The sequence below is a fragment of the Syzygium oleosum genome, unplaced genomic scaffold, assembly GCF_021117445.2.
Source record: "Syzygium oleosum isolate NSW1041296 unplaced genomic scaffold, Sole_v2.1 Sole_v2.09, whole genome shotgun sequence".
Classification (NCBI taxonomy): Eukaryota; Viridiplantae; Streptophyta; class Magnoliopsida; order Myrtales; family Myrtaceae; genus Syzygium; species Syzygium oleosum.
This window is the reverse complement of record NW_026607493.1, coordinates 12,250,358-12,276,751: the sequence shown is the minus strand read 5'-3', so window position 1 is coordinate 12,276,751 and position 26,394 is coordinate 12,250,358. Positions and strand designations below refer to the sequence as shown.

The following is a 26,394-nucleotide window of genomic DNA, read 5'->3' as shown; positions in this document are numbered from 1 at the left end:
ACACTTATTGGAGTCATCAAACAAGCCCTCGATAGGCTTTTTGTTTGGTACAAGATTAACATATTTTCTTTTCTTTTCAAGTTTATTCCGGGTTATTATCGAGATATATTGGTGAATTCAAATCTCAGCACAACGACAAGTTAAAAGCCAGGACATTGATGAGAGAGATTGCGGATTGGTTTCTTGATTTTGTCTTAGCATTTTGCAAGAGCATTGAATTTTGAAATTTCTTTAGTAGTCGATCAACATATTAATTGAGTTTAACTAAATCACTAAAATTCAAGAACAATGAACATGTTTTTTTTTCAATTAATTAAATTAGATGAAATGGATCGTTTCTTTATTTTTTATGGTGAATGCCAAACCCGACCTAGGGGTGTGTATGATTTGGTCCAACTAGGAACTGTATCGAATCGGACTGAATCAGCTGATTGTAGGTGATTTCCAAGAGGATAGGGTCCAGCATATTGGAACTAGAAATAATCGGTGTGGTTCCAAATTTTATGAAAGGAACCGTGTTAACTGGATCAGACGGATGGATGGGCCCAAATTTCTTTACTTTTTTTATTTTTTTATTCTGAAGTAAAGCAAACCCTCATTTTTATATAAGGTTTCAATTCTCTCTCTCTTTTTCGCCTCTCGTGCCCTCATCTCGCGCTCGCTCTCGCTCTCGCTCGGTACCCTCCTCCCTCTCTTGCGCAGCCTGCCGGCCACCGGCCCACCACCGCGGTCTCGCCGGCTGGTTGCCGTCCACCGCCCCAAGGTGCCGCGCTCGAGTTCCGTCTCTGTTGCTCTCTCTCGCGTTTGCCTTTGCGTTCGGTCGCTGACTCGCTTTTTGCCTTTGCGTCTCTCTGGCGCTCTCGGTCCTCCCAACTTCGCGCTCGCGGTACTGCTCCGTTTTTGCCTGGAATTTTCTTTGTGGGTTTGCCTCCTTTGATTTCGCCTCGTTCTTAGGTCTCGGTTACGAGACTGTTGGTTCTTATTTGTGCAAATTTGCTTCCTCATATGGCCGTGATTCTCTATTGATTGATTGCTGTTGTGTTATCTGGATTTTTCTTGTTTTGTTTGGTAGCCGGTGGGAGCTTTCAGTATGACGATCACCGGTTCGGGGACCGACCCTACCTGGTCCGGTTCCAGGGTGGGAACTGACCCACCTTGGAACCGATCACCCCTACCCCACCGACATTCACCAGGGTGACCCTTGTTTTTATCTAATCTTCTTGCTTGGACCAAAATGGAAAGTAATTGTAGACTTTGTCAAGCAAGGATTCCGCTTAATTACTAATTTCCTCGGAGCGCATTTTTGTCGTCAATTCTCATATCGTGTTCTATTCTTAGCATGGACACAATGAGGATGCTAATGTTACTTTAGAGGGGCAATGATTCTCGACAATGGCAGTTTTTTTCGAGGTCGACACCCAATTCAAAAAAAAAAAAATGCATACTGAATGTGTTTGTATTTCTCAATCCAATGAGGATCTCATTTTGCTTTGTCCTTATTTTGATTATACAAGTTCATATAGATTTGTGTGAAGACATTACAATCGCTTTTGCTAGTTTGTTTCTGCTAATATATCCGTGACATCTTGTTCTCTGCCATTTCAACTTTTTTCAAAAGAGACCTCTTAATTGGCAGTTTCTGGGTTCACTGTTAAATGAATTGAGGTTTTAACTTCCAATTGCCAGACAAAAAGTTGCCTATGTATCCATTTTTATTTCCCTTTGTAAGAAAAGGTGATCTCAAATCTCATCGTATGGGACAATGAGCGAGTGGAGACGATTGAGATGTGTTTGATTGATAAACCGGCCTCTGGTAGCTAGAATGTCCTCTAATCCTTTCTTATGGTCTCGCTTCAAAGATTTTGCTGTGCAGTATCTCTGCTTGCAGATAACACGCAAGCTTTGTTACCACATTTATTGTGATGAAAATATTCTTTTTTTAATTGAGAAAGAGACAACTTTGATGTGAATTTTTTTCAATTGAATTTTTTGGCAAAAATTTTCAAGATATCTTTAACGTTGTTGTCAATTAAAATTAAAAAAGTTGCAGACATTATTTTTTTCAATTTTAAACAAATAAAAATTAAAAAAGCTTAAATTAATTATCTAAAGGGGCTTTTCAAATGTGTTTTTACCGAATGGCATTTCTTTCAAAGTTGCTTCTCAAAGCACAGTTTACCAAACGGTCTTTGCATCTCCCCAAAGCCCCTTGCAAATGCTGAACCAAACGCATCCTTAGTATGCTTGCTAGATGCCCTACTGTTGTTGAATTTCTCTGTAGGCATGTATAATGACCAATTTCAATTGTATGTGGACTGCTGCCGGATACGTGCGATTTATGATAGTTCCTCTTTTGAAATCAGGCCATAATCAAAATAGAAGTTCACTGGAATTTAATGCTACGATTGCTGACGATGCACTCATATCTGCCAGCGATGATGTTTGTCTCGGTTTGTATTGTTCCGTTATAAATGTCAACTAACTTGACTTCTGTTTTTTCTTTTTCTGTTTCGAGAAGAGGGTTGTTGTGCTAGAAATGGCAAGTACAGAGGGTTCAGAGAATGTCACTGTTCAGTTTACGAAAGAGGACATACAAGCATTGTTGAATGACGAGCCAATAACCACGAAGTCTGACGTCAAGGTTGTCTTCATTTTAATCTTTTTAAAAATTTCCTAATGAAAGTATTCATATTCATATTCTCTCTGTTGACAGGGTGAGTTAGAGTATATGACCCAGCAAAATAGGAGGCTAAAGCTCTGTGTGAAGTGGTTACAACAAGTTGATGAAACCCATCTCCTTGAGCTGGAGAGATTGCGAAATTCAGTGGAATCTGCAGAGAAGAAATGCATGGATACCGGTAAAATTGTTCTCTACTTGCAATATGATTCTAATTTCTTTTGAAGTAAGACTTTAACTTGGTTTTAAGTTTTCCAAACCACGGAAGTGGATTGGTGGATGGTGGATACAAGCATTTGTAATAGTAACATATCATGGAGTTAAGATGGCATTAATTGACAAAAGAAACTTCTATAGATCTGTTTGGTTTACCATGTTTGCAGGAGTAACACTCCATTTTAAGTATGCACATTCATGACAAGATGTTTCACGTGCTTGTCAAAAGCACCAGGACCATTTACAATTCTAACATCGAATAGAAGAAGATATTAGCAGTTTGTCAACTGTAACAAGTCGTTGATCGGCGTGATGGGCAACAACTAATGATTCCTGCTTAACTGATCAACTTATGGAGTCACTGCCTTAAGTTTGCATTTGAGTGTGTAGGCTATTTGAGAATATAGCTAAAATACTCTTTTATAAGTACATTGACATGCTTTGATGATCTTGAAGTGTGTTTGAGCTTGTAATTAGATAATGGCCACCTAATTTTAAGCAGTAGAGGAAGGGAACAATTCAAAAAGCTATGTATCTATTTGCTTGCTGAATTTTATCCTAGTCAAATCCCTTCGTGGCTTTTGTATAATGGTAACCATGCCGGACAAGTCTTATTCTTGTGTGATGTCCATCATAACATGCCAATAAATTTCATTGAATGATACACAAGTGTACTGTTGATTATGAAATGGGAAGTGTTTTTGCATGTTTTGTGGCATCGATATGGGATCAATTATTGTGGGAATCATTAGTGACAATTGCATGCTTATTGAAATAGACAATTTCGTTTGCATGTAGAGCTTGAAATGGAAAAGAAGCTGGGTGAGCTCAATGAAATTTTTGCTCAATCAAGAGAAAAATACTCTGATTTGCGAAAGGAACTTGCAAAACAAAACGAAATGATGGGGGTAAGACTACTATTCATGTAGTTGCGTTTGACTTAAATTGCAATAGTTGTCCGCGACTTCTTTCCCTAACTATTCATGGTTTTGTCTACTAGGCTGCTGTTAAGTGCTATACGATGGAAAAAGAAGCAATTATAAACCTTGGTAAAGCTACACAAGAGAAATTGGATGCTCGTCCCCAGGTAAGATCAAATTTTTAGCTAGATAGGAAGCAAGTGTTGTATGAACTCATATTGTTAGATCAAGCTGATCACATTTGAAGAATTCGTAAGACCCACACGAGGCCTCACTGAAATATACCAGTTCCTATACAGTTCTGGCATTGTGATTGGTTTTGTTCAACGCATCATAAATAGACTGAGTCTATCAAAAGTTTTCTTAGACATTGATACCATGTGAAACTCAAGCACAAAGATTGTGATATCACTGTGAGGTTTTGTTGTTACAGTGAAGGCTGACTGTAGTTGTTCAGATAAAGATTGCATCCCTAAGATGTTGATCTAGGTAGAGAAGAAGCTCTGTATGATTATGGAATATGAGCAATAAGAGGTTTTGTTGTGAAATCTCATTCTGGAGACAAGGTGATGAAGAAGAGTGATTTCAAACTCGTTCGAGCTTACCATCACTTGTTCAGATAGAGAAAAAATGAGAAAGCAAAAACTATGGGGGAAGGGGTAATATCCGCACAAAACAAATATGTGAATACTTACCCTCTGAACAACACGATTGCGGGTGGTGGTGGTGGATAGTTGGAGTAGGCACCAGCCATGGGAAAACAAATACGAAAGCGAGGAAGCCGCAAAGAGAGTCAACTGACACCGAAAACACACCTTGTAGGGAATGTGATGATGGGCTTTGTTTGAGGAAGACCTCGTTTTAGACGACGGTGCCGAGGACGATATATAGGGGTGTGTGTGTGTGTGTGAAAATAATGTTGGACACACCTTTGTCGTTGTCGTCGTTGTTGTGAATGGAATCGTGGAGATCGATGAAGGTGGAATGGACACGGCTAAACTTGAATTTGCGTTTCTTTTTATAGCAGCTCCGATCCAAGTCCCGTGTTTGTGTGTGCCTATCAACTTCATTCCTGCATCATTCACTCTCATTTACTATCTTAACTAAGGGACATGAATTTTAGAAAATGGTCATAGAATTCGGCTTCTTTGGATCGCCGCCCATCCACATCTTGGTTGTGGAGGTTTGCAAGTCAACTATGTCTATCCTCCCCCAAACCAATGTTCCCAGTAGAGTTTATCTAATATCTTCTTCTGATCATATCTCATTCACAAGAAAATATCCCTTTTTATCGGTGAATTACATACTTCAAATGTAACCTACTCGACTGTGTATATATTTTATATATATAAGCAAACACACCAATTAGCATGAAATTTACTAATCCAAACATCATGTAAAACTTGCCACGTCGTTAATTAATGAATTTTAATAAACTTTCTGACAAGCTCAAGCAAGTAATTCTAGTAAGTCGTGTCACCAAACGTCTACAGCCGACAAAGGCTTGGTGTAGGTTGGTGCGCAGGTCGGTCGTCCCTGTGATGCGCGCACTGCGTGGCGCAAAGGACATCTTCCACAATATATTCATGTTCTAGATTTCCGCAAAGAGTTTAGAGAGAAAGGGAAAACGAAATAAAAGCTTACGCTCGCGAACAACCACAATAAATGCTCCCGCTCGGCTTAGTAATTCAAGTTTCAATTCACATGCCGCAAGTCAACTGTTGCAGGCCATCAATGAGTTCCAACCAAGATGAATATTTACAACTGCGTATGCAAAACAACCCAAGCGAGCTTGCATCTCCGCACTTCGCATTTCTTCTAAATTGGGTTTGTTATTTATTTTCCTAGCGGATTCATTTGTTTGGCTTTTTGGGTGTTTCTAAAATGTAAAAAGTATAAACCATCTCAAGAATGTTCCACTACTTTGAAACGAGAAGATTTGTTAACTCTCTTAGGGTAGTACCCGAGTCTATCTAATGTCTCGTCCGTCGGGCTTGGAAATGGATCGTCAATGACGGAGAAGCAGGGAAAAGAGAATCCCGCGTGCATTTTGTCTTTAGAAGTCGGGTCTGTCACTCCTTTGAGACTTTGTGTTTCAAAACCCAAGATCGAGTTCTTTTCTCTGTTGCTATTTTTTATCTCCTACTTTTTGGAAATTATTCAAGTATTCAAAATTGACACGCCCAGTGTGATTTCTAGGTGTTTGCAACCCTTTTCTTTTAGCGAGAATTAGATCATATGTGAATCGTCACCGTGGCCGGCCACCGGCCGAAAATAAAGAAAAAAGAAAGGAAAAAAATAAACAATAATAAAAACAGAAAAAAAAAAAAAATTTTTTTTTGGTAAGGAAAAATAAATAATTTTGATTTTTTTAAAAATTATATTTTTATAAAAAGGAGTGGGCTTAATGGGTGGGTTGGAAATAAGTTCCACACTCAACCCATTAAGACCTATTTACGATAGGCTTAAAATTTTAAGACCAATTTAAGATGGATTTTTCAAAGTTGTGTTGATTCATTTATAACCCATTTATTTCTAAATGGGTCATATATGGGTTTTAAGACCCATTTAACAGGTCTAGTCGTAGGAGAAGATTTGGTGGCATGAAATATGAGAATTGAAGGTCGCAGAGAAATAGAACAAACCTTAGGATTGAAGTCACAGGAGATGATTCGGTGTGAGAATCGGATGAAACTGGGCCCGAAGACAAAAATGCAAATCAATTCGTGAAATTGAACAGGATGGGAAACCGTGGATCGTGACCTCGTGCGGAGGCGAAGGTCGACCCCGTCGCCTGCAAGAGAAATAGAAATCACAGGAGATGATTCAGTCACACCAAATGCGAGGATTGGAAGTTGGCCCGCAAGAGAAATAGAACAAATTGGGGCTCTATGGGTAGTAGGTCGCTAAGAAACGGGAAGGAACATCTCTGTAAAGAGATAATCTTTCAAATTTCTGTGCTTCCTCTGCACAAATGCTCTTTCACATTTTATGAGTTCTCTTCACGGAAAACTCTCTCCAAGCTTTGGAGCTGAGAAACGAGAGAGTAGCATTTAGTAAAGTTGCTATGCGCCCCATTTATTTTTATTTTTATTTTTCGTCCAAATGAAATGTGTCACTCTTTGAGTTGAGCTGACTAGATGACACCCACCACATAAGCTGTTGACATGGACCTTCCGATTCTCACATTTCCCGCGACCAAATAGTTTTTTTTTGTTTCATTTTTAGTTAAACAAAATAAAAATAAACGCAACAATATTGAACAAACTTGTCATTCATCAAAGAGAATTCAAAAAGGCTAGTTTTCCTAACATTACGGTTCGAATAAATACAATTAAAATGAGAAGTTATTATGTGAATTGATACGTAACAGAATTCACGAGGGATTAGCATGTCGATCAAGACAATATTAGGACCACAAACAAAATGGAAAGCAGGAAAAAGGAAAGAAAGATAAGCTTTTGGTCCTCAAACATCCATGAAAATTTGTTTCAAATTCTGACCATGTGAAATCAAAAGAAACAACAATCATAGTTAATAACTTAATAATAGTTTTAAATTTAAAATTAAAGCGTCGCGTATCGCTTATTTGCAACTGCAACTACAACTTTTTTTATTCCTTCCACCATCCATTATCACCATTGTTCTAATTATGCAGCCATCAAGCTTAAGATGTTTCTTGAAAGAGTGAATGACGGAAACAATCGAACCTTACTAAAGAACAAAAACTTGGCATAGATGTATGACAATGAATACCCAAACATGACAAGTTAAGCAAAGCAATGAGCATGCGAATTGTGGGTACTCCAAAACCACAATGAACCCAAGGTCTAAACAAACTTTAGAAAATGTTCTACATGCTCCTCTGAAGCATATAGCTACATTTCCTACCGTAAGTCTTCACAAGAAACAAAATTGAATATCAACCTCTCTCGGTGAATCAGTAAATCATTCTGCTCCGATGGATGAGAAAGACATCCGATCAAACCATGCACGTGCAGTGATGGGCTATAATTTTTCTGCTAGACCTCTTAGAGTCGATCATTTAAAGAAGATATATGCCCTTTGTTTCATATGGTAATGGCCCAACTCTTTGGAGAGACAAAAAAAAAAAACTTCCAACCACTAATCTAAGTAGATGAGAATTTGAGAGCTAAGAAATGAGAAGTAGTAAGAAAATTAGGGATTTTAGATTTAGGGTTTCCGCTTCCGGTTCCAGTTCCTATAAGAACTAAGAACATCGGTTCCTAAAAAAGTGGAACCGGGAATCAGAACCGAAACCTTCCTCCTTAGAACCGAGAACCTAACTAAACCCATCGATCCGGTTCCTGGTTCTACCCTGCAACCGTACTCACTCTTATTACTCACTGCAGATGAAAAAGATTTCATCAATTAAAGTGATGCCGATAGTATCAACAATTTTGAACCCAGTAAAACACACACAGACTCAAAGACACAAAACCAATTTGTAACTGGACGAGCAATTAAAGAGCAAAACCAATACTAGCAAAAAATCATTATGTGCAATTCAAAGAAAAATATTATCTCATTATCTCTAATAATGTGTTCATCATAAGAGCTGTCACTAATTATATTAGTCATATCGATTTAGGAAATATAGAAAAAAACGTCATACATTAAGAAAATGTGATAATAATTTTTTATATTTGTCAAAATTTATTTTGGTTAATTTCCTAACATGCCATCTATCTATAAGAAATCGTAATTTTTTAAATTAATCCTCTAATATTATTTATTGGTCGAATATGGACTATCATATTATGTATAGTTTCTCAATGTAGGTATAACATCATTTATTTGTGAATACATTTTGTGATTTTGTGTGTGAGCGTAGATGGAGGGAGATGGGAAACTAACAGAAACGGCTAGAAAAAGGAGAAAAGAGGACGACTCGTAGTAATAGCCAAGCCCTCTGCGGCAAGACTGGGGTTGTCTTGGTCCATTTTCTGCTTTTGGCAACTCTTCTGTCCACCCATCTCATGTTTTTCTCGCTCGTTTGGGACGGCAAGAGACTTTGGCCTGGTCCTGCTCTGTTGAATGGACTCGGCAGACTTGTGTCGACCATTAAATGCATTGCCAGCGTCTCCTCTGCCTGCTCCATTCTCTTTCTTTCACTCCTATTGCCCCTCAAAGGTTTGGATTCTCTGGCTTTTTGCTCATTCATAGCGTTAGCAACTGCTCCTGCCATGAGCATGAGGGCCTTTGTCCGGGCTTTAATTCTGCTCTTGCTTCTTTCATGCGCCCAATCCAAGTACATTGCCTACAACACCACCTCCCGCGTCGTGCCTGGTAAGCTCAACGTCCATTTGGTCCCTCACACCCACGATGACGTCGGCTGGAAGAAGACCGTTGATCAGTACTACGTCGGTTCCAACAATACCATTCAGGTCGCCTCACGCTCCAGAACCAAGTCTCAATCTCATTCTTTTCGTACAAAACATGTTATCTTTACGCCTTTGATGGATTCAGGGCGCGTGTGTTCAGAATGAACTGGATTCCATAGTTCCCGCACTGCTCACCGATAAGAACCGCAAGTTCATCTATGCGGAACAGGCTTGAACTTGCACCCTCTCCCCTTCTTTTTACCTTCTTACGCTTTCTTTAACCTGACTTAGGCTATTCCCTCTGTCGATGAAGGCTTTTTTCCAACGTTGGTGGAGAGACCAGAGCGAGCAAGTCCAAAGTACAGTCAAGCAGCTCGTGAATTCAGGTCAACTGGAGTTCATGTAAATGACCGACTCCCACTCTTCTAGAATAATTAACCCTTCTGTGAGGATGAGGGTGAGGAAGGCAAAACTACTTTCTGTTGAATTGTCTTGCACCAGTCTGTGCCTTTTAGCTTCATTTTACTTGCCAAATAATTAACTGACTCACCGGGATGCATCTTTAAACTCATCCTTGAGGACTTTAATTGTTCATTGCTAACTTTGGGGCACAGAAATGGAGGAATGTGCATGCATGATGAGGCAACAACTCATTACATCGACATGATTGATCAGACGACTCTTGGTCACCGATTTATCAAGGAAGAATTTGGTGTAACCCCAAGAATTGGTTGGCAAATTGATACTTTTGGTCATTCGTCCGTGCAGGCTTACTTGTTAGGGGCAGAGGTCTTGCCTTCTCCATATCTACTTTATTATATACGGCTCTTCCTCTCAATGATGAATGTTGGTCAAGTGATGGTTTGGATCTTTGATGATCCAGGTGAACAGCATTGAGTTCATGACTTGCTTAACACAAAGTTTACTCTAATTACAGGTTGGATTTGATTCTGTCTTCTTTGCCCGAATTGACTACCAAGATAGAGCCAAACGGAAAGCAGAAAAAACTCTTGAGGTTGTCTGGCGAGCATCTAATAGTTTTGGTTCATCTGCTCAGGTGAGTGCTTGTGAATTCTTTCTTCTCCCTCCTTGACGGAGGAACTTGATACACGCTCCAACAAATTGACCTTTTTTGTCCGGAGTGTTTTTCAAAGCTTATTTGGATTCGCAAGTATAGGCATTAAGAACTTTCAGTCCTCTGTAGATATTTGCAGGTGCATTTCCGGAGAACTATGGACCTCCCAATAATTTCCATTATGAAGTTAACGATGATTGGCTTGATGATTCGGCTATTGTTCAGGTTATCCTTCTATCGAGTTTTTTATGATTAACCCTCTAGATTCATATTATTGTCTGCCTAATCTCATTACGTTGTATCAATTTGTAGGATAACTACAATCTGTTTGATTACAATGTCCTGGAGAGAGTGAATGAGTTTGTGTCTGCTGCACTATCACAAGTAAGACTGGCATAACTAAGATAAGAATCCATTTGACTTAGGAGCCATGCAGGATTTTATTTCCATATGCTTTCAACTTCTCAGCTTCTTGTCAATGTGATGGCCTCTTCATAATCTGTACATAGAAGTGGATCATATTTCCCTACAGGAGCAGTTTATCTTGGATTATTGGAGTCTGATAGATGACGTGAATATTAGACTTTGGATTATTTACTCAAAAGGGGATCACTGTTTTCTTTTATTTTTCATGATGTATCATCGGTTTGTTGAGTTCATTTAGAGGTTGGCTCTCTCCTGGTGCTTTGGAGTGAAAGGGATACTTCTATCGAGAACGATTCGTATCTTTGTTTCACTAGTAATTAACAAAATCATTGTTGCCAAAATAATCTCCATCTGAATTTAGGCTCATCAGAAATGTCCTCCACCTAATGTTTTTCAGGCCAACATCACTCGTACAAACCATGTCATGTGGACAATGGGCAGTGACTTCAAGTACCAATTTGCACATACGTGGTTCCGGCAATTGGATAAATTTATTCACTACGTCAATCAGGTTAGTATCTTTTATGCCATCACATGAATCATGATGGTTTTCTTTTATGTACTCATGATAGTTACTTTATGTACTCCTCTGGTTTCAAGTGATATTGATCGGCATCGACTAGTTTTTGCTCCATTTGATACCAGTTATTGACAATGCATCAGATGAATTCGCAACTTTACATGCTAGAAGAAGAGATTCCAATACCATGCTACCACCTGATGTCTACATAATGCCTTATTGCTTTAGCACACAGACTAGAATGATGTTGAACAAGTGTGGCAACTAATGCTTTTCGTGCATATCTCGTTACTGACTACAACATTTGCAAGCCCTTTGAAATCCATTTCCAGTTATTTCCAGCATTCTTATATTGACACGATCATTTCTCACTCGAATAGACATGGATAAGTAACTTTCATTTTGTTCTCAATGCAATTTGGACTGATTTCTAGGATGGACGAGTCAATGCCTTATACTCGACCCCTTCAATTTATACCGATGCCAAGCATGCTTCCAATGATCAATGGCCACTCAAAACTGGGGACTTCTTACCGTAAGCTCGATGTTTTAGAGTAACATAGAAGTTGCAGAAAAATTTTCTTTTCTAATTTTTTTATCTTGACCTCTTAGAGATGCTTGACAGATATGCAGATAAAATAAATGTTTACTGGACTGGATACTTTACGAGCAGGGCTGCCCTCAAAGGCTACGTGAGGATGCTGAGTGGTTACTACTTGGTAGCATCCACGTGACCCATCTCTTGATTCCAATTGCCAATAAAATATTGTATAAGCTGATGATAATATGCGGATGAGTTATGAATATCGGCCTTTTGATATATAAACAGGCTGCCAGGCAATTAGAATTTTTGGCAGGAAGAAAGAAACTGGGGCCAAACACTGATGCCTTAGCTGACGCTTTAGCCATTGCACAGCATCACGATGCAGTTACTGGTACTGAGAGACAGCATGTTGCTGATGACTACACCAAGCGACTATCTGCAGGCTACATTGAGGTTTAGCTCGTTATATCCTCTTGAGAGTTTTGAAGACATATGACCACATATATTTCCATATTCTTGCGACTCATATTTACTTTGTCAGGCTGAGGACGTAGTTGCAGCATCTCTTGGCTGCATGATGGAGTCACCCAGAACAGCTTCTTGCAATTCTTCAGAGAAAAAAATTCAACAGGCAATAGTAGACTGTTTTGACATTTCTTAGGATTAGCCTGCTCCCATTTGAGCTTTTAGGCCATCACATAAAAATCTTATTATGCTTCTACATTATACTTTTCACATTGGTTGCAAAATATATAATTACAGATGAGACATAAAAAAATGCAGATACACCCACTTTAGCATCAGACTGACATGCGATGGTTGAATATTTGAGTCAGCATCGATGGAAGAGATTTTAGTATATAGTTACTATTCCCTCTTAAAATTTGCAAACTTTTCTGCACTTTACGTGCCAAGCAGTCTATTATTTCAAAATCACGACATGCTAACTTTGGTCTGTCTTCTTGGCATGAGTTCAGTGTCCACTTTTGAATATTAGTTACTGTCCCCCGTCAGAAGTTGATCTATCAAATGGGAAGAAGCTGGTGAGTGTTCAAACACCTTGGATGAATTTTCTTGAACTACCAAAAAAGTTTGTGTGACATAATTTTTGTAGGTGGTTGTTGTCTACAATTCACTAGGATGGAAAAGAGAGGATGTTATAAGAGTTCCTGTGAGTATTCGACGTGCTTTTATCTTAGAAAGACAAATTATTAATTGTTATTAGAGTTCCTGCAAGTATTTGACATACATGGTACAGGTTGTTAGTGAAGATGTTAGTGTTCAAGACTCCAGTGGAAGAGAAGTTCAATCGCAGCTTCTTCCTATAATGAATGTCACATTGGGTATAAGGAACTATTATACATTGGCATATCTGGAAAAATCCCCAATTGTGACCCCCAAATATTGGCTTGCTTTCACTGTATACGTTCCACCCCTTGGTTTCAATAGTTACATCATTTCAAGTGCAAAAGGAAAAGGTACGCGAATGGTTTCGTCCTGTTGCAATGTGAAGTATTGCCAAATTCACATCTCTATTTCTCTTCTTCTTTTTGGCTCCATTTGGCAGTTGCTGCTGCAACTTCTGAGGTACAAATCATGTATGCTTCGGAAAGGGGAATGAATGATACAGTAGAAATAGGGGAAGGAAACTTAAAACTTGTTTATTCTGGAAATGATGCAAGACAGGCTGAATATATAAACAGAAGAAGTTCGGTATGTCCTTTGTTATAGCACAATGTGTTTCATGAGTAGAAAAAACCAGAATTTTCTTCCTTTTCTTAATGTCTATCTACAAGCATCTTCATCCTTTACCATGCTTTCTCCTTCAGCAGAAATGTTTAGATGAGGCAACTTGCTTTCGCATTTAAATTTGTTCATGTACTTTAATGAGAGACATAATGATTGAATGAAGGTCAAAGCACCTTTGGAGCAATCATACAGCTTTTACACCGGAGATGATGGAAGTGTGGATCTTCAGGTAAATCATTTTTTATCAATGGTTGCTACCTAAGGGAGCATCTGCAAAAGTGTCTTTATCTTACAGATATTCTTGTATAACTCTGGTAGTCCTCTGCATCTGGAGCATACGTCTTTCGGCCGAATGGTACATACCCTATTAAGTATGACAGGAAGGTATAGTTTCTTCCAGAATATCTACTCGGGACAGCTCATGACTCATGACAGTCTATAATTGTAACACCTTCCAATGTCTAGGTTCCTTTGACTATTTTGCGTGGACCACTGGTGGATGAAGTACATCAAAGGATCAATCCATGGATGGATCAGGTCGTTTGTTATGGCACTTTAGTTTTCTCGCCAGATTGCTAAAATGCATTCATGACGCTGCATCAAACTATTAGATTGGTTCGTCATGTTCCTCATATTGACTAAGCTTTTAGAGGTTTTAGGACATTAAAGCCGACCATAATAAACTATTTGTATCGACAACTGTGAGTGTGAAACTCACACATGGACCAACAGGAGTCCCAATATATCTGACTTTTGTCCATATTGAACCACGATAATGTTCAACTGATGATGGAATTGAGGAAACAAGCAGCACATAGGATTATTGTGTATGTGCCTGGTGATCACAATTAGCAGAAACTCTTAGCTTGCATTTCCATTGATGAAGTCCCCAATATAGTGGAAAGCTACATTGATGTGATTTGTTCTCTTAGGGTACCTGTCATCTTAGTTTGTTGATGTTAAGAACTTAATCATGGGATCTTAACTAAACTAAAAAGGAAAACGATGATATTGGAATCCAAAAGAGTTAGGGCACTACAGACATTCATAAAGTAGTATTGGGAGAAATTTTTCGTTTTCTTGCTGTCCTTCTCATTTTCTTATTTTCTGTACATGTCTTTTCGGTTAATATGCCTTTTGGAATTCAAATGGAATATATTCTTCAACTCCTAGTTCAGATCCTTGCCCTGTTATGATTCTTCAGTGTACTTGATAAGCTGATAATACGTGCTACTACAGAAGGGACTTCTGTGGGAAGGCATAGGGAAGGTTTTCACTTTCCAGGATAGCCATTACATGCATAGAAACTCTTTCTTAAGTTATCTTAAATACCTAAGAGTTAAGAAATAAGCTAGATATGCATTATGGTCTCACTTCATAATAGCTAAGAGATATTGGGGAAAATGGTTGTGCGAAACAAAGGATGTTGAAATTCTCAAGATCATCTCCACAGATAATCTACGTAATGTTTGCTACCTCCCGTGCCATCACCATGCGGGGTAAGCATCATTCAGTCACTATGTGGAATGAAAAGAAACACCAGGGCCTATCACATCATCACCACATGTGAATTTTGTTCATGATGAAAGTGTCTAGAAGCATTTCATGGGTCAATTTCATGCAAAACACTTTGGCAGTTGGGCTACCCTCATAAGCCCTATCTGTTAGAAAATGACTAGGTATCCTTTTATCATTTGAGTTAGTTGGCATCAGGTATGCATATATGTCCATATGCGCTTTATTCAAGATAACAATTCTAGCATCCTAGTCTAGCTTATTTTGTTAGACATTTCTTTTCAGAATCATACACATGAATTCTTAAATCAATAGCAAGTTATTATGCACGCTGGACCAAAAAAAAAAAAAACTATGCACGCCAGTCATCAATGTCACTTGGTAATACAACATTAATAGATTATGAAACAGAAATAACTCAGCATAATATTCTGTCTTTGGAGATTGAACCATGTGATTGATGGTTCTATCTTCTGAGTTTTTCAGCAGGTCCTTTCTTTTGATAGCATCGTGCTTCAGAAAATGACCGATTTTCTTAGAAGAGGCTCCATATCAGAAAATGCCACAATTTTGAAAACTGCCTGGGTCTGGAATAAAAGATAGAACTCTGTGTTTTGTGGTAACTTGAGAATTTGGCCTGTATTGCAGATAACAAGAGTTTACAAGAAAAAAGAGCATGTTGAGGTTGAGTTCACTGTAAGTTTGTCGATCTTATCCTCTGGCATCATCAGGGTGAGCGCTATGAAACACTATGTAATAACCTTATCCAAATTCTGCTGGAGCTATGTTGTGCTTGCAGGTAGGGCCTATCCCAATTGATGATAATATTGGCAAAGAGGTTGTCACTCAGATTAGAACTACCATAAACAACAATAAGACGTTCTACACTGATTCTAATGGTCGTGATTTCCTAAAAAGGGTATGGCATGCACTTGCCCCAAAGCCGACATTATGTCCTAAAGTACAATTATATCCCTTTGCTATTATTTTGTGCTTATTTCTTCTTCCCCATGTCATTTGTGCTATGATGGGGTGTTGGTGATTCTAATTGTACATTCAGTTGTTCAGATAATCTATGAAAAATTTTCTTGCAGATTCGAGATTACAGAGAAGATTGGGATTTGAAGGTTAATCAACCAGTTGCGGGAAATTATTACCCTGTATGTTCTGGTCATATTGCGCAACCATCTTATCCACACGTGTATTAATTGCTCAGTCTTGTCCACTACGTTTTCCTTCCTGCCTAGTTGAACATAATCCGGATGCAAAAACTCATCTGATAAGCTAATAAATGGAGAGGAAGACTTGAGGTGCTGACCTTGACTTGGATAGCTTTCATGGTTTCTGCAGCAGACTAAATTCATGTAAATTGCAAAGTAACTTTCGAAAACTTCCAATTTAATTAATAGGACGGAGAGCTGATATAATATACTTACAGGGTAAACATAACCACAATGAAGACAGTGAACTAAAATGTAATTTTCATACATATATAGACAGTCTACCCTTAGTTTACATTCAACCGTGTTGCATAAAGTTTAGCATCCATCTGAAGATACTAGTCGCTTTTTGTTACATCATTGGATAATATCAAGGTATTTACCTTTTGCCATTAAGTTAACAGTTGAAATGCATTTCGCCTGCCCGGAATAATATGAAGAATCCACTTTATTTTGTTTTTCACTTTCAGCACACAATTGAAACAAACCCAGATGCTGGCATCCCTTTGTCTAACTCATATGGGCGCAGCCAATTCCAGAGCTGTATATATTATTAACCAGGTTGATAACCTATACGGTTATCTTTTTGCATGAATTAGTGGCAAAAGAGAATTTTTCAGCTTTGTCAATGCTTTGTCAAATTCTTCAATGGCATGAGTAACATTCTTAAAGTCAACTCGAGAACGCTGAATCCCCTTCTAGCAATGAGTTACGAAACAGGCACATATCAGAATGCGTCAGAAAAAGGTCAATTCAAGCTTGATTGGAAGTAGGTTTTAACATAGACTTTGTTTAAAAAGGAAAAACAGAATTTTGCTTGCTAAGATCACGACTAGAAATTCTCCAATCACATCAAATTACTGTTTTAGTCTCTGTTTCCTCATTAACTCTTTGAATTACATAAAGATAATGTGAAAGTAAAAATATTTTACTGCAATCTACTCGGGTGCCAATCATTCTGGTATTGTCCTTCCAGATTAGTCTTGGCCTATATATTCGAGATGACAGTACAGAGCTCTCAGTTCTAGTCGATCGACCTGTGGGAGGTTCAAGCATCATTGATGGGCAATTGGAACTAATGCTCCACAGGTTTCTTTTATCCCTGTTGCTTTGAACCTCAATAAACAATGATGAATACCATATTCCAGTATACCACTTAGAGATCTGAGATAAGTTTGGGTCATACAGGAGGTTACTTTGTGATGATGACAAAGGCATCGCCGAGGCGCTAAATGAAACACTATGTGTCATTGATGATTGCAGGGGACTCACTGTAAGTGGTACAGGTTCTATTCCATTGTCTTCAGTCTAAAACTGGTTCTACTTACACATTGTAAGATGTAACATGCAGATCATGGGAAAGCACTACCTGAGAATTGATCCTTCAGGCGAGGGTGCTAAATGGCGTAGAACATTTGGACAGGAGATATATTCTCCGCTTCTACTAGCCTTTACAGAGCAGGTGAAAGAGTAACGTCTTCGTTTCTTCTGTCATCACTGCAGACAAAATTCATTTATTAGCTTATTATCGTTCTGCAGGGAGGGAAAGATGGGGCAAACTCCTATATACCAACCTTTTCAGCATTAGCTTCTTCTTACACCTTACCTGATAATATTGCCCTGATCACCCTCCAGGTTATGTATCTCAATCTATGTTTAGTTTTTTGAAAAGGAAAAGTTTAAGACCAACTTTATAAAGTGTGCTTTGAAATTGTATTTGCAGTTCTTCTAGATATTTGGATCAAAGATTTCTATATTTCAGCCTGACATTGCCACTTAAAAAACGCAAATGATGGAACAAAGAATATCTCCCTTCTTTTGCTAAATCGTTGTTATGTATCCTCAATCACTGCAGGAGCTGGAAGATGGGAATGTTCTCCTTAGATTGGCACACTTATATGAGGTTCTTACTTTATTTAGATCGTAGCTCTCCAGAGAATTATTTACACGTTCTTAATATTTCTTGAAGATGTAACTTTTCTGTGGTAATTTAAACTCAAGATTGGAGAGGACAAGGATCTCTCAGTTATGGCCAATGTCGAATTGAAGAAACTCTTTCCAGATAAGAAGGTAACAGCAGAATAAAGAGCAACAGTTCACAGTTGTATGCTGTCAGCCGCTTAAGTGATTTGTCTCATGTTATCTTCTCCTGCAATGATTCAGATAAACAGGATAGTGGAGCTTAATTTATCTGCTAACCAAGAAAAAGCGGCTATGCTGAAAAGAAGACTGGTGTGGAAAGTAGAAGGCTCTCCTGAAGGAGCCAATCCAGTCAGGGGAGGTCCTGTAGATCCTATAGAACTTGTGGTGGAGCTTGCACCCATGGAGATCCGCACCTTTGTTTTAAACTTTGGCTCTTAAGGGCGGTGCAAATGTGAGATTTCATCGGACAATTTATAAATCGTGCAGGTTAACCGTCTATAAGGCCATCCTGAACGGTACACGAGCAACTTGGGTAAGTCTATGGAGTATTCACCCCAATTCAGTTTGAAAGGGGAAGGCATATGTTGTATGGGACAAAAATCAGACATCATCTTACTCGGTCTCTACTTCTCTCTCTCTCTTCTCTGGTTTTAATTATTAATCCCCTGCAAATTTCATCTCCACAAGCAGGTCTTCTCAATGGAATGACTCTTCTTGTCTGCCAGGTGGACATTTTGTTGCATATCACCAATCAATCCTAAACACAACAGGTCTCATCTAATAGAAATAGACTCAACATTCCATAACCTACACTTCTAGGTCAACAAAGCATCCTATTTGGCCCCGAACCATGTAGGTATTATTGTCTATCCTATCACATGAGCTAGGATTTCATATTGTAGCTGGGTATGTGCAAGTGATAGATCAAGTATAAACTGCCTACATATTTGAGAAACCAGTGAGAGCAAAAAAAGGTTAACATGGCAGCCTTCATTCTCTCCAATTTTGGAAGCTCTTCCGTTGTTATGGGATTGGTGTGTACATTATCTTATGAATTTGGTACTTTCTCCTAAAGAAAAAGCTACCTCAACATTAACATATATGGGGTACCCCCTACAAATTATAATAAATTCAAGAACCGAAACAAAACATTGGACTTGGAACATCACGTTGTTCCAAGCATCATAGAAAAAGAACCACGGGAGCTTGATTTCATGATTTATACTGTCTGTCGGACAAGTTATGTGAAACCCACTTCTTGGGTGATTCACCTGCTTTACATGTTGGTGCACCACCGCACGAAGAGCTTTACTCATGCGATGTTTATAGAGTTCGTCCTCATATGCCAATATAATAACTTCAATCATTCTATCCTTTCTACCAGACATACCATAAGAGCGCTTGCAAAGTTAATTATCAAAGCTCTAGGGTAGTTCAAGCGCACATTGCATAACAGGCGTATGCCATGTTATATAACAATGGGCTAGAGCTCACAATACTTCAGACTTTCTACTGACTGTTAATTATGATCGTTCATGGGTGATAAGATGAAAACAATTTTATGTTCCGCCAGAAGAATTCAGCGTAGTAATTACCGAAAACTTGGAGAGGCTGCTTGAAGTGTCTCTGTTTGAGATAGATAAGTTACCGCAATATGGACTAATTTCAACGAACACGGGTGCATCAAAGGAGCTATTTCTTGCACTTAGGATATATCCCATACCAACTCCCCCCCTTCTCACGTAAAAACAAAAAAAGATATCGTGACCATTATATCAAGGTGATGAAACACCATCATATCATCTGGAGATGTTGCAGCTATGCACTTATGCCAAAAAGACAATACACTAATACTATTCATATAATACTACAAGATGACACATTTAAAGAACTGACAACTTTTATTTTTCATTAAGAGAGATACACTCCCCGTCACAATTACCACATGGACATGAACCTAGCGCCTCAATTAAAATTAACAGGACGGCATAGTTATGCCAACTTGAGCATGGTTGTAATTTGGGAGCAAAGGAATGTAGTTGAATCTCGAGAAATAACAATTGCATCGGGCACACAAATTGAAATGGCTGTAGTGCTAAACTGACAGCAACCATTGAGTGAGCCCACATAATCACAAGCTTACTGGTATATCCGTTGTTTCCGCATCTACCACTGCTAAGACCGCTCTATCTGTTATTTCCAATTCCACTGCAAGTGAGTCTCTAATGTCTTCCGAGTCGATGAAAAGCACTTATTTTGACAATTGCGGTCATGAAAATCAGCCAGATGGAATCATATCACATTTGAGTGAAAGTTGAAATTAAGTCAACTCCTGCCTCTCCAGTTCCCCTCCATTGCTCACTGCAAATGAAAGATTTTAATTAAAGTGATGCCAACAGTATCAGCAATTTGGAACCCAGTAATACACAGAGACTAGAAAACAGAACACCAATTTGAACTGGGTGAGCAATCTGAAGACAATCCAAGAGAAAAACCAATGCAAGCAAAAAATCGTTATGTGCAGTTGAAGTAAGCAATTTTTTCACTACGAACAATAGTGGATGTAGCACTTGGCTTCTGCATACAGATAGCTATACTTAACAAAAGCCAATAAGCTAGTCAAATGCACAACTACAGCCTAATAAAAATACAAAGAGGTGACTGCTGCCCAATCTGAAAAACTTCATGCAACCCACAAAATAAAAGTTGTCTGAGAGATCATCATGACCAAGCGGATGTGTTCATAAATATTAGTTGGAGTTCATTAGACATTTCTGAAGAAATTCATGAAGAGAAAACTGACGAAGGCCATTACAGGTCCATCCCTATCCTTCATTTGCAACTATATGACTGACCTTACATTTTGGAGGCAGCATGAAGAAAAGAACTCCACTGGCAACCTTTATGACTAGTACCATGGCATCAGAACATTCGTCTAGTATATAACTGGGAAGGGATGCACATACTCCTAAACAAAACGTGAATGAAAGGATTAGTTACGTCATCATTGAGGATATATCATAACCGAATTATTATTCAAGCAAGATGCAAGATATAAACCTCTTTGGGCATTATTATGTCGTTTTGGTTCCAAAATTTATCGCAGTTCTCTGAGGAAGAATGCCGCGTGTAATAAACGATAAACATCTCAAAGAGCGATGACACGCATATCCAGGGCCTTCTTAACTATTGAGTGGTTAATTACTTGAAACTTATAACGTTTATTGATATCAAGTTGAAGCCTGAGAAGCGACTTTCATCTCTTCTTCTTTAAAGAAGTTCCCCGGGTCATTCTTGTGGCCACCAATTTGACCCTTATAAAAATCACTTGAAACAGTGGAAACTGGTAACCATCCAAGCCTAACCGCACTTTCCAGAATCTTTTCTGCTTTTTCCACACTTCCTGCTTTGGCAAATCCACAGACTAAAGTATTACATGTAGTCACACTTAGCTTAGGCTTGCGCTCTCCTATCTTATCGAGTACCATCACAATTTCCAGAAAACTTACTTTTCCACACAATGTAGCCAGAAGATCATTATAGACATCTTCACTCATGGAAAAGCCCTTGACAAGCAATTCATCAACAAGCTCAATAGCTTTTATCAAGTCACCTTCCTTGCAATAAGCATCAACCATCACCGAATAGAGTACTTCATCAGGCTCAATCCCTCGGCCCACCATCTCCTCAAAAGCAGCGAATGCTTTGAGTCTGTTGCCAGCTCTGCTCTGACCATTTATTAGTGAAGTATAAGTCACGACATTTGGTGGCAGATTCTGCTGTTGCATCTTGACAAAGAGATCCTCTGCTTTACTTACCATTCCTGCCTTACAAAAATAATCAATGAGAATGGTATAGGTCACATGATTAGGTGCAATGTGCCTATCAACCATAACTTCCACCAAATTCTCAGCTTCACTCAGCTTTCCCAACTTGCTGAAGCCATCAATTACAGCGTTGAAAGAAACAGTAGATGCAAAGCCTTTGTTCACCATATCATTAAACAAAGAGAGAGCCTTCTTTACATTGCCTTCTTTGAAGCAACCATCGATAAGGGCAGAATAAACAAAGCTATCAGGTTCAACTCCCACAGATAGCATCTCATCAAACAAATAGAATGCCTCACCTAAATTGCCAGATTTACAGTATCCATCTATGATTGTAGCATACGTCACTCTATTAGGAGCCAAGCCTCTAGCTGAAATCCCATCAAACAGCGTCCTAGCTCCAACAACGTCTCCTAACTTACAAAGACCATTAATCAAGGTATAACAGAAATGTAAATAAAAATATCAGCCACTAGGCCCTTTTCCTGGAGTTCAGAAAAAACCTCCGTTGCTTCTTTTAGTTTCCCGTTCTTTGAAAGTCCTTGGATCAACAGTCCGTAAATCTGCACATCTGGGAGCACTTGCCGCTCGAGCATGACCTTAACAACTGTGAATGCTTCTCCAACGTCACCTCCTTTACAATGACCATCAATAAGAGTCGTGCAGATGACACCATTTGGTACTACACCGCAGTCTATCATCTCCATGAAGAATCTGCCAGCTGCCAGCATATCTGCTGCCTTACAATACCCACTGATGAAAGACCCATAAGTATATTCATTAGGCTTGAACCCCTTCTCCGACATTTCAACTAAGTATAGCCTCGCTTCTTCCATCTTGTTGGCTTTGCAGAGCCCCATGATAAGAGAATTATAGCAAAAAAACATCAGGTAAAATCCCTCTCCTCTTCATTTCCTCAAAAAATTTCTTTGCATCTTCAAGTTTATTTTGTTGGATGTGGCCCTTGATTAGAGTCGTAAATAATTGCATTTGGTTTTACATTTGCGCTAATCATCTCATCCAAAAGGCTGTTAGCCGCTTGGAGATGTCCACTGAGGCATAGGCCCTTTATTATCACAGCGTAGGTGTAAACTGAGGGTAGCAAGTTTCTACTTTTCATCTCAATCAACATCTCACGAGTCTTAACCATGTCTTGCTTCCTACAGTATTCCTACAAAGACAGGTGATGAGTACGTTGTATGTGGGAACCTTCAACTTTAGACCACGGTCAACCATCGAATCTTTGATTCTGAAAGCCTCATCGACATCACCTTCTTTCATGAACCCATCCAGCAACGCTGTGTAGGTAATTTGTTCAGGTTTTAATCCAATATCGAACATTTCGTCAAGTAATGCTTTTGCCTCTCTCGACCTTCTGTGCTTACAAAAGCCATCGATGAGTAAAGGTGATTGGTTCCAGGGTGGATTGGGTCCAGACCTAGAATCTGAAATCAATCCTGTAATAACCTGTTCTTAATTTTTGAAACTTGAAATCTATCATGTTTTCCTTAGACCCTGTTTTGACACCGACCCTGTTTTTCCGGTCCGGTTTTAGGATTTACCCGAGAACCTTTCTTTTTTGTTCCTTTTTCTGATTTCATTTTTTTTTAGCAAAATAATATAGGTAGTAATGAAACGATTCAAAGTAAAAGATCTACCGGATCGGCAAGCCAAAAAGGCGAAAAAAACACACGCACGGTACGGACGCCGAGATGACCGAACCCTAGCCCTCTTCAACACGCAGGCAGGCGACGAGCTGGGTTGCGTTCTTACGGCAACTGAGGAGGTGCTTGCGAAGAGAGAAACCATGAGAGACAGAGGAGGTCGCGAAGAGAAAAGAGAGAAACCGTGAGAGACAGACTGGGTAGCCGGATAGGGTAAGTGATCTAGGATTTTTACCTTTTTTACATTATCTCAAAACCGGTTCTAAAACCGGTCCGGGTCGATTTTTACTTGGAATTGGAAACCAGACCGGTTATAACCGGTTCCCTAAAAATGGAACCGGTTCCCGGACCGATTCTTGTTAGAACCGGTTCCCGGACCTATTTTTCGGGTGGGCCAGTCCGGTTTCCTGGTAAACCCGGTCCGGTTGCACACCCCTATCGACGAGTATGGTGTAAGTATATCGATCGGGCGTAAAACCCTGGCCAGGCATTGCCTTGAGCAAACTTAAAGCGTCATCTAGGAGCCCAGATCTGCAGAGTCCTCCGATCATCACGTTGAAAGTAACTAAATTGGGGGCATATCCCTTCTTCTTCATGTCAGAAAGCAAGCACCTGTTTAGCCCCCTCAGCATCGTCCACCTTGAAGTAAGCAGTGATGAGACTGCTATAGGTGTAAGCGTCAGGAACAACACCGGCTTCCAACATGGCTCCGTAAACCTTCCAAAACAGGGGCATTCTATTGGCCTTGCACAAATCCTTGAGGAGCGTATTGCAACACACAACCTAGGCACGAGCCCACCATCCTTGGCACCCAAAAAAACGGAGCAAGCTTCGCTCAAAAGCCCTCTCCTTTTGTAAACACTGATGGCAACCTCAAAAACCGCAACGTCGTGACCTCTACTGAATTGACGGTGACTGCAGAGCAAAGAGTCTAATATCTGGGACACCGGCGCCCCAGTATCGATCATACGGTGGGCGACGCCATCGGCGAGAGGAAAGAGCATGGAATCGCAGAGAACGACGGCGAGAATGGAGAAGGAATGCAAGTTCTGGGGCCCACCCAGGAAGGAATCGGACCAGCGGAAGAAGCTGAGGAGGCGTTTGGGGTCGCGTACCTGGTTCTGGCGAAGCACGGAGAGCACCACGTCGGGATTGAGCCTCTGGGGAAGGTCGGAGGAACGAAGGAGGAGCTCCCAGTCATGGTGATGGAGGATGGCGGCGATCTCGCTCGCCGTCCGGTGGTGGTCGAGCTGCGAATGCGACGAGGTGGAGAGCGATCGGACGTGCTTGAGGCGAGCGAGTCTTGACATTGACATGGGCCAATGACGAAACTCGATCCTTCGAATATGTGCGTGCGTGGGTGGCTCTGCGGAGGTCGGGATCGCCACTGAACTGGAGGACCAGCCGCGACGGGAGAGGGAAGAGATGATGGAGACGACGGCGTCAGGTGGCTTTCCGCATGGGCCGTCATCCCTGGGGCTTGGGCCTTGGGATCCTCGACAGTCGTGTCCTTGTTCTTGATCCACTCATGTCTGCCGGGCCGAGTTAGCGGTTCAATCTAAGTTTGTGAAATCCCAGACTTTCATTTTGCACCAACAATGAGTCCGTTTGGTTCGGTTTTGGAGAAATGTAATCGGAAAAATGTAAATGTCTTTGGGTTAAAGGGATTTTCAGAAATGCAAATAGTGTTTAGTAAATTGTAATCTTAAAGTGTGATGAGAAACAACTTTGGCTTAAATGGTGTTTAGCAAAATCACACATTGAAAAGTATTTTTGTCCTTTTAGGAAAAAAAAACAAACACACAAAACTGACAATACACGTCGGTCGATAAGGCTAATAAACTGGCTGCCGGTGAGCCACATCTGGCGCCGGAAACCTTGCCAGAGGTCGCCGGTGCCACATCCACATTTGGCTCGCCGGCAGCAAGTGTATTAACTTCACCGAATGCTCGTCGGCCACCCGCAGCGGCCTAAAACCTAGCCGATGACATGACGTTACGTATGGACATTTTCTGAAATTATGAAAGTTCAGCTAGGATAAAATTAGAACATGGAACATTTTGCAACTAGAGCTCCAAGGGCGTTCAAATCTCTCTTCCAATCAAAACAAACACACATTCGGCTTTCTAGTATTCCTCTCCAAAATCCGCCCTTTCTTCGTTTCTAGTACCGGGAGCTTGTCCAGGGTTTCATCCATTTGAGGTTAAGATGAAGGAATGCAGCAAGGGGATTTGGAAGTGTCGGACATCCAAGTGAGCCCACAAGCCGGCAACCTTGCTCGTTTGGTTGGCACCATACCCGGTTCTATCGGCACTCCTTGTGAAGCAGGCACTTTCCAAATCGACGTTATTCTTCCCGGTGCATTCCCACCCTTTTGTTAGCTCATTATTTGCTCGGAGTTTCCCACTTTATCGTCCCTTGGGGCCTATCTTGCCTCTCTCATCGTTTGGAGTTCAGTGTGGTTCGAGGACATTTCGCATATGTTATTTAGGATTTCCTCAATTTTCATTTTCTACTTGGTATCACGTGGGAGTGATAGTGCATGTGTGTCCATACCTAGATTTTCGAAGATGGCTTAAGCATTGCCCATGTATAATTTCTAAGATGACGCAATTAAGTGTGATAATCTACTTTGTGATCTTTCCATTTTCCCGAGGATGTTGGACTCTCTCTCAAAACTGAGCGATACTCGCCATATGTGTGTGCGCGTGCGCCCCTTTGCGTGGGTGGGTTGAAGGGCATCCTCTTTAAGAATGGCAAAATTGAACTCAAT

At 40.0% G+C, this 26,394-nt stretch overlaps 2 protein-coding genes, 1 long non-coding RNA gene and 1 pseudogene across 4 annotated transcripts; 2 read left to right on the top strand and 2 right to left on the bottom strand.

Moving 5' to 3' along the window:
- Positions 1–1,238: 1,238 nt before the first annotated feature.
- Positions 1,239–26,394, top strand: part of LOC115668426 (kinesin-like protein KIN-14D) — a 70,478-nt pseudogene continuing 45,322 nt past the window's right edge.
- On the top strand, positions 9,476–18,581 carry LOC130138892 (probable alpha-mannosidase At5g13980). The gene is made up of 26 exons (XM_056314419.1): positions 9,476–9,560; positions 10,096–10,215; positions 10,363–10,458; positions 10,546–10,617; positions 11,057–11,170; positions 11,614–11,714; positions 11,805–11,898; positions 12,009–12,176; positions 12,265–12,354; positions 12,701–12,766; positions 12,838–12,894; positions 12,982–13,201; positions 13,291–13,436; positions 13,636–13,701; positions 13,791–13,856; positions 13,938–14,009; positions 15,636–15,683; positions 15,787–15,906; positions 16,082–16,147; positions 17,184–17,296; positions 17,396–17,480; positions 17,559–17,669; positions 17,747–17,842; positions 18,063–18,110; positions 18,209–18,277; positions 18,371–18,581. The coding sequence occupies exons 5-26, from the start codon at positions 11,084–11,086 to the stop codon at positions 18,566–18,568; spliced, it is 2,187 nt and encodes a 728-aa protein (XP_056170394.1). The 5' UTR covers positions 9,476–9,560; positions 10,096–10,215; positions 10,363–10,458; positions 10,546–10,617; positions 11,057–11,083; the 3' UTR covers positions 18,569–18,581.
- LOC130138894 (uncharacterized) lies at positions 20,013–24,877 on the bottom strand. 2 transcript variants are annotated; one of them, XR_008817178.1, is made up of 3 exons: positions 24,737–24,877; positions 20,986–21,098; positions 20,013–20,491 (listed from the first exon to the last, which is right to left on the bottom strand). It is a non-coding gene; the product is annotated as an uncharacterized LOC130138894 (long non-coding RNA). The 2 variants fall into 2 exon arrangements; XR_008817179.1 differs by lacking the exon at positions 20,986–21,098 and having other exon boundaries at positions 24,737–24,876.
- On the bottom strand, positions 22,377–22,899 carry LOC130138891 (pentatricopeptide repeat-containing protein At5g61990, mitochondrial-like). The gene has a single exon (XM_056314418.1). The coding sequence runs from the start codon at positions 22,842–22,844 to the stop codon at positions 22,392–22,394; it is 453 nt and encodes a 150-aa protein (XP_056170393.1). The 5' UTR covers positions 22,845–22,899; the 3' UTR covers positions 22,377–22,391.